This window comes from Nerophis ophidion, linkage group LG23, assembly GCF_033978795.1.
Source record: "Nerophis ophidion isolate RoL-2023_Sa linkage group LG23, RoL_Noph_v1.0, whole genome shotgun sequence".
Taxonomy (NCBI): Eukaryota; Metazoa; Chordata; class Actinopteri; order Syngnathiformes; family Syngnathidae; genus Nerophis; species Nerophis ophidion.
In genome coordinates, this window is record NC_084633.1 from 22,372,826 (window position 1) to 22,385,996 (window position 13,171).

General features: G+C 39.8%; 1 protein-coding gene across 4 annotated transcripts in view; it reads right to left on the reverse strand.

The window, feature by feature from the left end:
- Positions 1-13,171, reverse strand: part of cep112 (centrosomal protein 112) — a 406,308-nt gene that overhangs the window by 307,530 nt on the left and 85,607 nt on the right. For 3 of the 4 annotated variants that reach the window (XM_061885269.1, XM_061885268.1, XM_061885271.1), the window contains exon 11: positions 9,453-9,596. The exons of the other annotated variant lie outside the window; for it this stretch is intronic. In XM_061885269.1, the coding sequence (XP_061741253.1) occupies positions 9,453-9,596 (144 nt within the window). The remainder of the gene's footprint in view (positions 1-9,452; positions 9,597-13,171) is intronic. 4 annotated transcript variants of the gene reach the window in all.

Here is a 13,171-nt window from a genome sequence, read left to right on the forward strand (position 1 = left end):
ACAGAAGCTAAAAGGAAGAATTAAATTAAATGTATTCATTATTCATTACAATAAAAAAAAAATGTACTTGAACATTGATTTAAATTGTCAGGAAAGAAGAAGAAGGAATTTAAAAGGTAAAAAGGTATTTGTGTTTAAAAATCCTAAAATCATTTTTAATGTTGTATTTTTTCTCTAAAATTGTCTTTCTGAAAATTAAGAAGCAAAGTAAAAAAATAAATGAATTTATCCAAACAAGTGAAGACCAAGTCTTTAAAATATTTTCTTGGATTTTCAAATTCTATTTGAGTTTTGTCTCTCTTAGAATTAAAAATGTCCAGCAAAGCGAGACCAGCTTGCTAGTAAATAAATACAATTTAAAAAATAGAGGCAGCTCACTGGTAAGTGCTGCTATTTGAGCTATTTTTAGAACAGGCCAGCGGGCGACTCATCTGGTCCTTACGGGCGACCTGGTACCGCGTTGGTGACCCCTGGTGTAGAGCCATTGGTTCCCTATCCATGGATTAGAACAGGGGTAGGGAACCTATGGCTCTAGATCCAGATGTGGCTCTTTTGATGACTGCATCTGGCTCTCAGATAAATCTGAGCTGACATTGCTTAACACGATAATTATGAATAATTCCACTTGTAATCACAGTGTTAAAAATAACGTTCCAAATATAAAACATTCTCATGCATTTTTAATCCATCCATCCGTTTTCCCACCGCACCTGTTCAAGAAGTTGCGTTAATGGTAAGAAGTCATTTATTTATTATTGGTTAGTGTGGGGCTTGCCCTCCTGGGGGTTCTTCAGACCACCAAGCACCGACATGAGAGCCAGTTTCAGGGTTACATTATTATTTTATTTTTCAATAAGTCTATTAGTTGCTTTCCAGCAATTGTCTTTTTCTCTTTCGTTCTCGCTCACGCTCTGGCTCCAGCCCCAACCCCGTCTCTCCTCCTGGCTGCTGCTTATAACAGAGCGACAGGTGATTAGATAACAAGGCCCAGGTGGGCAACCTATGCACCTGTCGCTGATTTCGAAGCCGATCCTGGCAACACCCCGGTTCGCTGCAGGTCCCCAGGCCACGCCCCCTCCACAGTTAGCTTCAGAATAACAATGTTATTACAAAGAATAAGAGACCTATTATACTCTAGAAATGTTGGTCTTACTTAAAAATGCAGGCATTTAGTTGTGTTCAGTGTTAAAAAATATATATTATATGGCTCTTACGGAAATACATTTTAAAATATTTGGCTTCTTGGCTCTCTCAGCCATGAAGGTTCCCGACCCCTGGATTAGGGGGTACTTGAATTAAAAAAAAGTTGACATGGGGTACATCCCTGAAAAAAGGTTGAGAAGCACTACACTAGGCTACTGACTAGACTATAATAGTAAACCTGTTTTTTCCAATTGTATGAGAGTTAATGCGAGCTTGCTACTAAAAAGACTGTCTGTGCAAATGCAGGTTTTACAATGGCAGCAGTTTGACCTTAAAACAAATCATTCCACTTTTGTAGTTTTCTATTATGAAAAGTAAATCAAATTTGGTTTAAAAACCAAACAAATACGGCCACATAAGCTTCGCCATTTACTAATTAATGCACTTTTTTGTGGAAAATCCTACTAAAAAGGTCCATGAAAGGATTTTTCTAGCTTCACAACAACATATTAACACACATATTTGACCTATTCTTCCCCTTAATAGGAAACATTTCCATATCTTTATTCTGACCTATTTCTATGTAGTAGATGGAAAATGGACTCCAATCAAGAGATGGCCTGCCAACACTGGCTTGTCTTTTATGGTCAAGCAGCCACTCAGTCACTGTGTCTACTATGCAGGGAGCAGAGATAACATTCATGCACATCTGCTCCTATCTACACTCCCTTCCTTCCTTGAACTGTCACACTTTACTGTACCGTGTGGACTAAATAGGAATAAACTACATAACTAATCAGTGCAGAAGATAAACCTTTGCAAAATGAAAGGCTTGTTGACATTTGGATACAGTGACTGATAACTCATCTCAGATAAGTTCACTTTGAACATACTTTAGTCTGTGTGTGTGTGTGTGTGTGTGTGTGTGTGTGTGTGTGTGTGTGTGTGTGTGTGTGTGTGTGTGTGTGTGATAAAACAGCTAAGATAAAATTGACAGAGGGCTCTTTTTATCCTCCTAGACCTTGTCTGTCCCTAATTATTCAAACAAGAGGCCTCACCTTAGGGCCCCACACTGTCCACTGTTTGATGACTTTTAAATGTGAGCTTGCTGACAGATTTCAGACAAGTGGCAATAAGTGTGATGTGCACAGCATGACAAGCCCCCGTTATGACGACACAATGCTATTTGCGAGGCATGTCACACTATGGCCAACTCAAAAAGGTCTTCCTCCCTTCAACCTGTTTCTATTCAACATGAATGGAAGTAGAGCGTGCACAAGTTCAAGCACAACAATTGCAATTTAAAAGCGTTAGTTGACGCTTGGATTAAAACGTTTCTGCTAAAAATATGACATTTAGGAAATAATGACAATTCACCTTCATTTTCCCCTCAAAGAAACATGGGTGCAAGTTTTAAAAGCAGCAAGGCTGTGCTAGTATCTTGGGAACTATAGTGGGCCCTGCAAAATGGAGCACTATGAGGATCAGAAATATGTGTTTTGCGTTTTAAAACATGTTGTTTGTGATGCCAACACAGAAAAATACCAGTGATTGCAAATACCATATTTGCAAAGTAAAAGAGTCAGGATGGTCACTAAAAATAAAGCAAAATAATTCAAGGGCTCATTTTATCATACTTGCCAACCCTCCCAATTGTCCCGGGACACTCCCACATTTCACTGCCCCTCCCGAAAATCTCCCGAGGCAATCATTCTCCCGAATTTCTCCCCATTTCCAACAATATTGGGGGCGTGCCTTTAGCGCCCTCTCTCACCCGAAAAGGAGACTATTATATATGTCTCCGTTATCCAGAGGTTGATCTATAAGCCATAAAGTAGGCAGGCAAGGAGCTATTTCTCAGTGTGTGTTTATTCCAGCCGGCACGTTATTACACTGACACACAACATCCGGGTTCCCATCATGCTACAAAACCACGGCAAGTAGTAATGTCCAAAAAACATAACAGAGACGAAGCAGAAGAACAAAGAAGAGACAGTCATGGCGACGACGAGTAAGAAGAAGAAGTACGCTTGCAAGCTCCAAAATGATTGGGGAAAATCATATCAGTTCGTCCAGGAAAGCTCGAAGGGGAAGGAGTGGAGGTACTATGCTGCCTGCACGTTTTGTAGATCAGACTTCATGGGGGGTGAACGGATATACTCATTCATGAACAGATTAGAAAAAAAAATTATATATATATATATACACACAAACCCCGTTTCCATATGAGTTGGGACATTGTGTTAGATGTAAATATAAACAGAATACAATGATTTGCAAATCCTTTTCAAGCCATATTCAGTTGAATATGCTACAAAGACAACATATTTCATGTTCAAACTCATAAACAGTTTTCTTTTTTTGTGCAAATAATCATTAACTTTAGAATTTGATGCCAGCAACACGTGACAAAGAAGTTGGGAAAGGTGGCAATAAATACTGATAAAGTTGAGGAATGCTCATCAAACACTTATGTGGAACAGCCCACAGGTGTGCAGGCTAATTGGGAACAGGTGGGTGCCATGACTGGCTATAAAAACAGTTTCCCAGTCTTTCACAAGAAAGGATGGGGCGAGGTACACCCCTTTGTCCACAACTGTGTGAGCAAATAGTCAAACAGTTTAAGAACAACCTTTCTCAAAGTGACATTGCAAGAAATTTAGGGATTTCAACATCTACGCTCCATAATATCATCAAAAGGTTCAGAGAATCTGGAGAAATCACTGCACGTAAGCGATGATATTATGGACCTTTGAGCCCTCAGGTGGTACTGCATCAAAAACCGACATCAGTGTGTAAAGGATATCACCACATGGGCTCAAGAACACTTAAAAAAACAACTGTCAGTAACTACGGTTGGTCGCTACATCTGTAAGTGCAAGTTAAAACTCTACTATGCAAAGCGAAAACCATTCATCAACAACATCCAGGAACTCCACCGGCTTCGCTGGACCCGAGATATTCTAAGATGGACTGATGCAAAGTGGAAAAGTGTTCTGTGGTCTGACAAGTCCACATTTCAAATTATATTTGGAAACAGAGGACGTGGAGTCCTCAAGAACAAAGAAGAAAATGACCATCTGGATTGTTATAGGTGCAAAGTGTAAAAGCCAGCATGTGTGATGGTATGGGGGTGTATTAGTGAACAAGACATGGGTAACTTACACATGTGTGATGGTATGGGGGTGTATTAGTGAACAAGACATGGGTAACTTACACATGTGTGATGGTATGGGGGTGTATTAGTGCCCAAGACATGGGTAACTTACACATGTGTGATGGTATGGGGGTGTATTAGTGAACAAGACATGGGTAACTTACACATGTGTGATGGTATGGGGGTGTATTAGTGAACAAGACATGGGTAACTTACACATGTGTGATGGTATGGGGGTGTATTAGTGAACAAGACATGGGTAACTTACACATGTGTGATGGTATGGGGGTGTATTAGTGAACAAGACATGGGTAACTTACACATGTGTGATGGTATGGGGGTGTATTAGTGAACAAGACATGGGTAACTTACACATGTGTGATGGTATGGGGGTGTATTAGTGCCCAAGGCATGGGTAACTTACACATGTGTGATGGTATGGGGGTGTATTAGTGGCCAAGACATGGGTAACTTACACATGTGTGATGGTATGGGGGTGTATTAGTGCCCAAGGCATGGGTAACTTACACATGTGTGATGGTATGGGGGTGTATTAGTGAACAAGACATGGGTAACTTACACATGTGTGATGGTATGGGGGTGCATTAGTGCCCAAGGCATGGGTAACTTACACATGTGTGAAGGCACCATTAATGCTGAAAGGTACATACAGGTTTTGGAGCAACATATGTTGTCATCCAAGCAACGTTATCATGGACGCCCCTGCTTATTTCAGCAAAACAATGCCAAGCCACGTGTTACAATAGCGTGGCTTCGTAGTAAAAGAGTGCAGGTACTTTCCTGGCCCGCCTGCAGTCCAGACCTGTCTCCCATGGAAAATGTGTGGTGCATTATGACGCGTAAAATAGGACAGCGGAGACCCCGGACTGTTGAAGGACTGAAGCTCTACATAAAACAAGAATGGGAAAGAATTCCACTTTCAAAGCTTCAACAATTAGTTTCCTCAGTTCCCAAACGTTTATTGAGTGTTGTTAAAAGAAAAGGTGATGTAACACAGTGGTGAACATGCCCTTTCCCAACTACTTTGGCACGTGTTGCAGCCATGAAATTCTAAGTTAATTATTATTTGCAAAAAACATAAAGTTTATGAGTTTGAACATCAAATATGTTGTCTTTGTAGTGCATTCAACTGAATATGGTCTCAAGGTTGGCAAGTATGCATATAATGATTTAAAACACTTCCTGGTGATCTACATATCATGTAATGGTGGTTCTTTGGTTGAAACCACTTTCTGACCGTCTCTGCAGGATACGCCGATTTGTGGGTGGTCTTATTTATGTGCCTCCACTTTGACGGCGTCTTCTCCCTGTCAGCCATGTTGTAGTTTTGTAGTTTTTAGCGCTTTCCATATGGAGTCAACTGACAGATATAAGTTAAAACTATATAATGCTATGTATAAGTGTTGTACGGTGTACCAGTATTAGTATAATATCAAGGTACTAATTAATCAAAAACGGCACTATACTCAGTTTGAAAAGGAACGGTTCGCCATATTTCTTTTTTTACAAGCATGACGGCGCTTCGTCATCACGTCGTGACAATGATGGTTTTACGAGAAGAGGAGCATGTTCGGCAGCGCGCGCACACAGAGTACTTACAAGCAGACACCGTGTGTAGACAGAAAAGGGAGAACAGACGCATTTTGGCCTAAAATCTCTAGCTAGTTAGCTGCTAATGTCCATCCGCAATTGGCAGTGTTTTTGCTACTTCTATATCACTAATCCTTGCCTCCATGGCGACAAATAAAGTAAGTTTATTACAAGTAGCATTATCACTGCAGGACGTGGAATAGCTAAACATGCTTCACTACACACCGTAGCTCACCGGCGTCACAATGTAAACAAAAGCCATGGGTGGATCTACACCTGACATCCACTGTAATGATACCAAGTACAAAAGCATATCTAGTTGATACTACTATGATTACATCAATATTATTTTATAGTCACAAAATCTTTTTTTTTTTAATCATATTTTAATTAATTTAAGAAATATGTCCCAGACACATGAGAACTTAAATTATGACCAATGTATGATCCTGTAACTACTTGGTATCGGATCCATACCCAAATGTGTGGTATAGCGGCATAGCTCGGTTGGTAGAGCAGCCGTGTCAGCAACTTGAGGGTTGCAGGTTCGATTCCCGCTTCCGCCATCCTAGTTACTGCCGTTGTGTCCTTGGGCAAGACACTTTACCCACCTGCTCCCAGTGCCACCCACACTGCTTTAAATGTAACTTAGATATTGGGTTTCACTATGTAAAGATCTTTGAGTCACTAGAGAAAAGCGCTATATAAATATAATTCACTTCACTTCACATCACCCAAAACTAATGTAAAGTATCAAAGAAGAGAAGAATAAGTGATTATTACATTTTAACAGAAGTGTAGATAGAACAAGTTAAAAGAGAAAGTAAACAGATATTAACAGTAAATGAACAAGTAATTAATAATTCATTTTCTACCGCTTGTCCTTAATAATGTGGACAATATAATAGGTGTATACATGACACAATATGTTACTGCATATGTCAGCAGACTAATTAGGAGTCTTTGTTTGTTTACCATCCATCATCTTCCGCTTAACCAAAGTCGGGTCGCGGGGGCAGCAGCCTAAGCAGGGAAGCCCAGACTTCCCTCTCCCCAGCCACTTCGTCTAGCTCTTCCCGGGGGATCCCGAGGCGTTCCCAGGCCAGCCGGGAGACATAGTCTTCCCAATGTGTCCTGGGTCTTCCCCGTGGCCTCCTACCGGTTGGACGTGCCCTAAACACGCGTTCGGGTGGCATCCTGACCAGATGCCCGAACCACCTCATCTGGCTCCTCTCCATGTGGAGGAGCAGCGGCTTTATTTTGAGTTCCCCCCGGATGGCATAGCTTCTCACCCTATCTCTAAGGGAGAGACCTGGAAACTCATTTGGGCCGCTTGTACCCGTGATCTTATCCTTTCGGTCATGACCCAAAGCTCATGACCATAGGTGAGGATGGGAACGTAGATCGACCGGTAAATTGAGAGCTTTGCCTTCCGGCTCAGCTCCTTCTTCACCACAACGGATCGGTACAACGTCCGCATTACTGAAGACGCCGCACCGATCTCACCATCCACTCTTCCCTCACTCGTGAACAAGACTCCTAGGTACTTGAACTCCTCCACTTGGGGCAGGGTCTCCTCCCCAACCCGGAGATGGCACTCCACCCTTTTCCGGGAGAGAACCATGGACTCGGATTTGGAGGTGCTGATTCTCATTCCGGTCGCTTCACACTCGGCTGCGAACCGATCCAGTGAGAGCTGAAGATCCCGGTCAGATGAAGCCATCAGGACCACATCATCTGCAAAAAGCAGAGACCTAATCCTGCGGTCACCAAACCGGAACCCCTCAACGCCTTGACTGCGCCTAGAAATTCTGTCCATAAAAGTTATGAACAGAATGGGTGACAAAGGACAGCCTTGGCGGAGTCCAACCCTCACTGGAAACGTGTCCGACTTACTGCCGGCAATGCGGACCAAACTCTGACACTGATCATACAGGGAGTGGACTATGTTCTGACACTGATCATACAGGGAGTGGACTATGTTCTGACACTGATCATACAGGGAGTGGACTATGTTCTGACACTGATCATACAGGGAGTGGACTATGTTCTGACACTGATCATACAGGGAGTGGACTATGTTCTGACACTGATCATACAGGGAGTGGACTATGTTCTGACACTGATCATACAGGGAGTGGACTATGTTCTGACACTGATCATACAGGGAGTGGACTATGTTCTGACACTGATCATACAGGGAGTGGACTATGTTCTGACACTGATCATACAGGGAGTGGACTATGTTCTGACACTGATCATACAGGGAGTGGACTATGTTCTGACACTGATCATACAGGGAGTGGACTATGTTCTGACACTGATCATACAGGGAGTGGACTATGTTCTGACACTGATCATACAGGGAGTGGACTATGTTCTGACACTGATCATACAGGGAGTGGACTATGTTCTGACACTGATCATACAGGGAGTGGACTATGTTCTGACACTGATCATACAGGGAGTGGACTATGTTCTGACACTGATCATACAGGGAGTGGACTATGTTCTGACACTGATCATACAGGGAGTGGACTATGTTCTGACACTGATCATACAGGGAGTGGACTATGTTCTGACACTGATCATACAGGGAGTGGACTATGTTCTGACACTGATCATACAGGGAGTGGACTATGTTCTGACACTGATCATACAGGGAGTGGACTATGTTCTGACACTGATCATACAGGGAGTGGACTATGTTCTGACACTGATCATACAGGGAGTGGACTATGTTCTGACACTGATCATACAGGGAGCGGACCGCCACAATCAGACAGTCCGGTACCCCATACTCTCTGAGCACTCCCCACAGGACTTCCCGAGGGACACGGTCCAATGCCTTCTCCAAGTCCACAAAGCACATGTAGACTGGTTGGGCAAACTCCCATGCACCCTCAAGAACCCTGCCCAGAGTATAGAGCTGGTCCACAGTTCCACCACCATGATGAAAACCACACTGTTCCTCCTGAATCCGAGGTTGGACTATCCGGCGTAGCCTTCTCTCCAGTACACCTGAATAAACCTTACCGGGAAGGCTGAGGAGTGTGATCCCACCATAGTTGGAACACACCCTCCTTAAAGAGAGGGACCACCACCCAGGTCTGCCAACCCAGAGGTACCGCCCCCGATGTCCACGCGATGCTGCAGAGTCTTGTCAACCAAGACAGTCCCACAGCATCCAGAGTCTTAAGGAACTCAAACTTTGTTTGTTTACTTCCTACTAAAATACAAGTTGTCTTGTATGTTGACTATTTTATTTAAGGACTAACTTGCAATACTAAACTTATGTTTCATGTAGCTCTCCTTAAAGCAGTGTGGGTGGCACTGGGAGTATGCGGGTAAAGGGTCTTGCCCAAGGACACAATGGCAGTGACTAGGACGGTGGCAGCGGGGATCAAACCTGGGACCCTCAAGTCTCTGGCACGGCCACTCTACATACCGAACTATTCCGCCCCTCACAAAAGACGTGAAAGCCCGAAATGTGAGCGACAAGCCAAGGGACAGAAAAGAAAGCCCCAAATGTTGTACTCACAGTGGATTGTGAGCGAGCGTTATAGTCGGACTCCATCTTTGCCAGCCTGATCTTGGTGTTCTCCAGCACCTCCTGGATATTGTCCATGTGCTTCTTTTGCAGTTCAAACTTCTCCTGCTCCATGTCTGACACGACTGCATGCAGCTGGAAGAAATCACACTATTGTCTTACACACTTACACAAACTATTGTCTTACACACTTACACAAACTATTGTCTTACACACTTACACAAACTATTGTCTTACACACTTACACAAACTATTGTCTTACACACTTACACAAACTATTGTCTTACACACTTACACAAACTATTGTCTTACACACTTACACAAACTATTGTCTTACACACGTACACAAACTATTGTCTTACACACTTACACAAACTATTGTCTTACACACTTACACAAACTATTGTCTTACACACTTACACAAACTATTGTCTTACACACTTACACAAACTATTGTCTTACACACTTACACAAACTATTGTCTTACACACTTACACAAACTATTGTCTTACACACGTACACAAACTATTGTCTTACACACTTACACAAACTATTGTCTTACACACTTACACAAACTATTGTCTTACACACTTACACAAACTATTGTCTTACACACTTACACAAACTATTGTCTTACACACTTACACAAACTATTGTCTTACACACTTACACAAACTATTGTCTTACACACTTACACAAACTATTGTCTTACACACTTACACAAACTATTGTCTTACACACTTACACAAACTATTGTCTTACACACTTACACAAACTATTGTCTTACACACTTACACAAACTATTGTCTTACACACTTACACAAACTATTGTCTTACACACTTACACAAACTATTGTCTTACACACTTACACAAACTATTGTCTTACTTACACAAACTATTGTCTTACACACTTACACAAACTATTGTCTTACACAAACTATTGTCTTACACACTTACACAAACTATTGTCTTACACACTTACACAAACTATTGTCTTACACACTTACACAAACTATTGTCTTACACACTTACACAAACTATTGTCTTACACACTTACACAAACTATTGTCTTACACACTTACACAAACTATTGTCTTACACACTTACACAAACTATTGTCTTACTTACACAAACTATTGTCTTACACACTTACACAAACTATTGTCTTACACACTTACACAAACTATTGTCTTACACACTTACACAAACTATTGTCTTACACACTTACACAAACTATTGTCTTACACACTTACACAAACTATTGTCTTACACACTTACACAAACTATTGTCTTACACACTTACACAAACTATTGTCTTACACACTTACACAAACTATTGTCTTACACACGTACACAAACTATTGTCTTACACACTTACACAAACTATTGTCTTACACACTTACACAAACTATTGTCTTACACACTTACACAAACTATTGTCTTACACACTTACACAAACTATTGTCTTACACACTTACACAAACTATTGTCTTACACACTTACACAAACTATTGTCTTACACACGTACACAAACTATTGTCTTACACACTTACACAAACTATTGTCTTACACACTTACACAAACTATTGTCTTACACACTTACACAAACTATTGTCTTACACACTTACACAAACTATTGTCTTACACACTTACACAAACTATTGTCTTACACACTTACACAAACTATTGTCTTACACACTTACACAAACTATTGTCTTACACACTTACACAAACTATTGTCTTACACACTTACACAAACTATTGTCTTACACACTTACACAAACTATTGTCTTACACACTTACACAAACTATTGTCTTACACACTTACACAAACTATTGTCTTACACACTTACACAAACTATTGTCTTACACACTTACACAAACTATTGTCTTACACACTTACACAAACTATTGTCTTACACACTTACACAAACTATTGTCTTACTTACACAAACTATTGTCTTACACACTTACACAAACTATTGTCTTACACAAACTATTGTCTTACACACTTACACAAACTATTGTCTTACACACTTACACAAACTATTGTCTTACACACTTACACAAACTATTGTCTTACACACTTACACAAACTATTGTCTTACACACTTACACAAACTATTGTCTTACACACTTACACAAACTATTGTCTTACACACTTACACAAACTATTGTCTTACTTACACAAACTATTGTCTTACACACTTACACAAACTATTGTCTTACACACTTACACAAACTATTGTCTTACACACTTACACAAACTATTGTCTTACACACTTACACAAACTATTGTCTTACACACTTACACAAACTATTGTCTTACACACTTACACAAACTATTGTCTTACACACTTACACAAACTATTGTCTTACACACTTACACAAACTATTGTCTTACTTACACAAACTATTGTCTTACACACTTACACAAACTATTGTCTTACACACTTACACAAACTATTGTCTTACACACTTACACAAACTATTGTCTTACACACTTACACAAACTATTGTCTTACACACTTACACAAACTATTGTCTTACACACTTACACAAACCTTACACGTGTGGTCATGATAGTGTTGTGTGTTGTTTTGCTTCTTAGGTCACTTAAATACTTTCTCATATGAGTTGGAAATTGTGTTGGATCAGGGGTGTCCAAACTTTTTCCACAGAAAAATTTAAGCATGCGAGGACATTTTGATATTTTTCATTTTCAAACCATAACAAAATATATGGATTTTTTTTTCAATCCTTAGGGCTTCTGGGGAGCATAGAGGGTCTCAGTCACTAAAATGTTCAAAAAAAGTCAAATTATTATTATTATTATTTTTTATTAAATGCTTACAGTAAATCTCTATCAATTTGAGGTTGATATAAAGTAAAATAAATAAGGTTTTATGCCTTTTCTGTCAAAGACAACTTTGTTTTTTATAGCAAAACTGAAATATGCAGTATTTAGATGGATAGATAAATAGATAGATAGTACTTTATTGATTCCTTCTGGAGAGTTCCTTTATTTAGCAATTAAAGCCCTCAAAGATCAATAATGCAGGACACCATTGAATTGAATATTTTTGAGTAATCACAGTGAAAAGTTAAATAAAATCCTACTAAATATATTTGACATCCGAAAGGTTCCCCACTAATAAAGTGATGCATTTTTATTAGTTTTTTTTTTAACACTTAAATTTCAAAATCAACTTCCGATATATCTGTCGATTTGAAGTTTGAACTATTATTTTGTTTATCTTATGATCTTTTGTCAAAACTTTGGTTTTTATATGGCAACCACACTACATATGCAATATATTTTCCACATAAAACATTTTAAAGTGATAATTTTTAAGTAATAATTCATTATAACAGATTTTTTTTAATCCTTTTTTTTTTTAATCAATGGAAAAAAAAGAAAATAAAGACAAAAAGAAAAAATGGCAGCTTTGTGTCAACATTAACACTTTTTCTCATTTGATTTCACCTCATTCCACTTTTTTTAAATGTTTTTTTTTTTTATGCAATACTATTAATTTCGCAATTTTTGCAGAATGTGTGGCGGGCCGCTAAACGAATGGCTGCGGGCCGCACTTTGGACACTCCTGTGTTAGATGTAAATATAAACAGAATACAATGATTTGCAAATCCTTTTCAAGCCATATTCAGTTGAATATGCTACAAAGACAACATATTTCATGTTCAAACT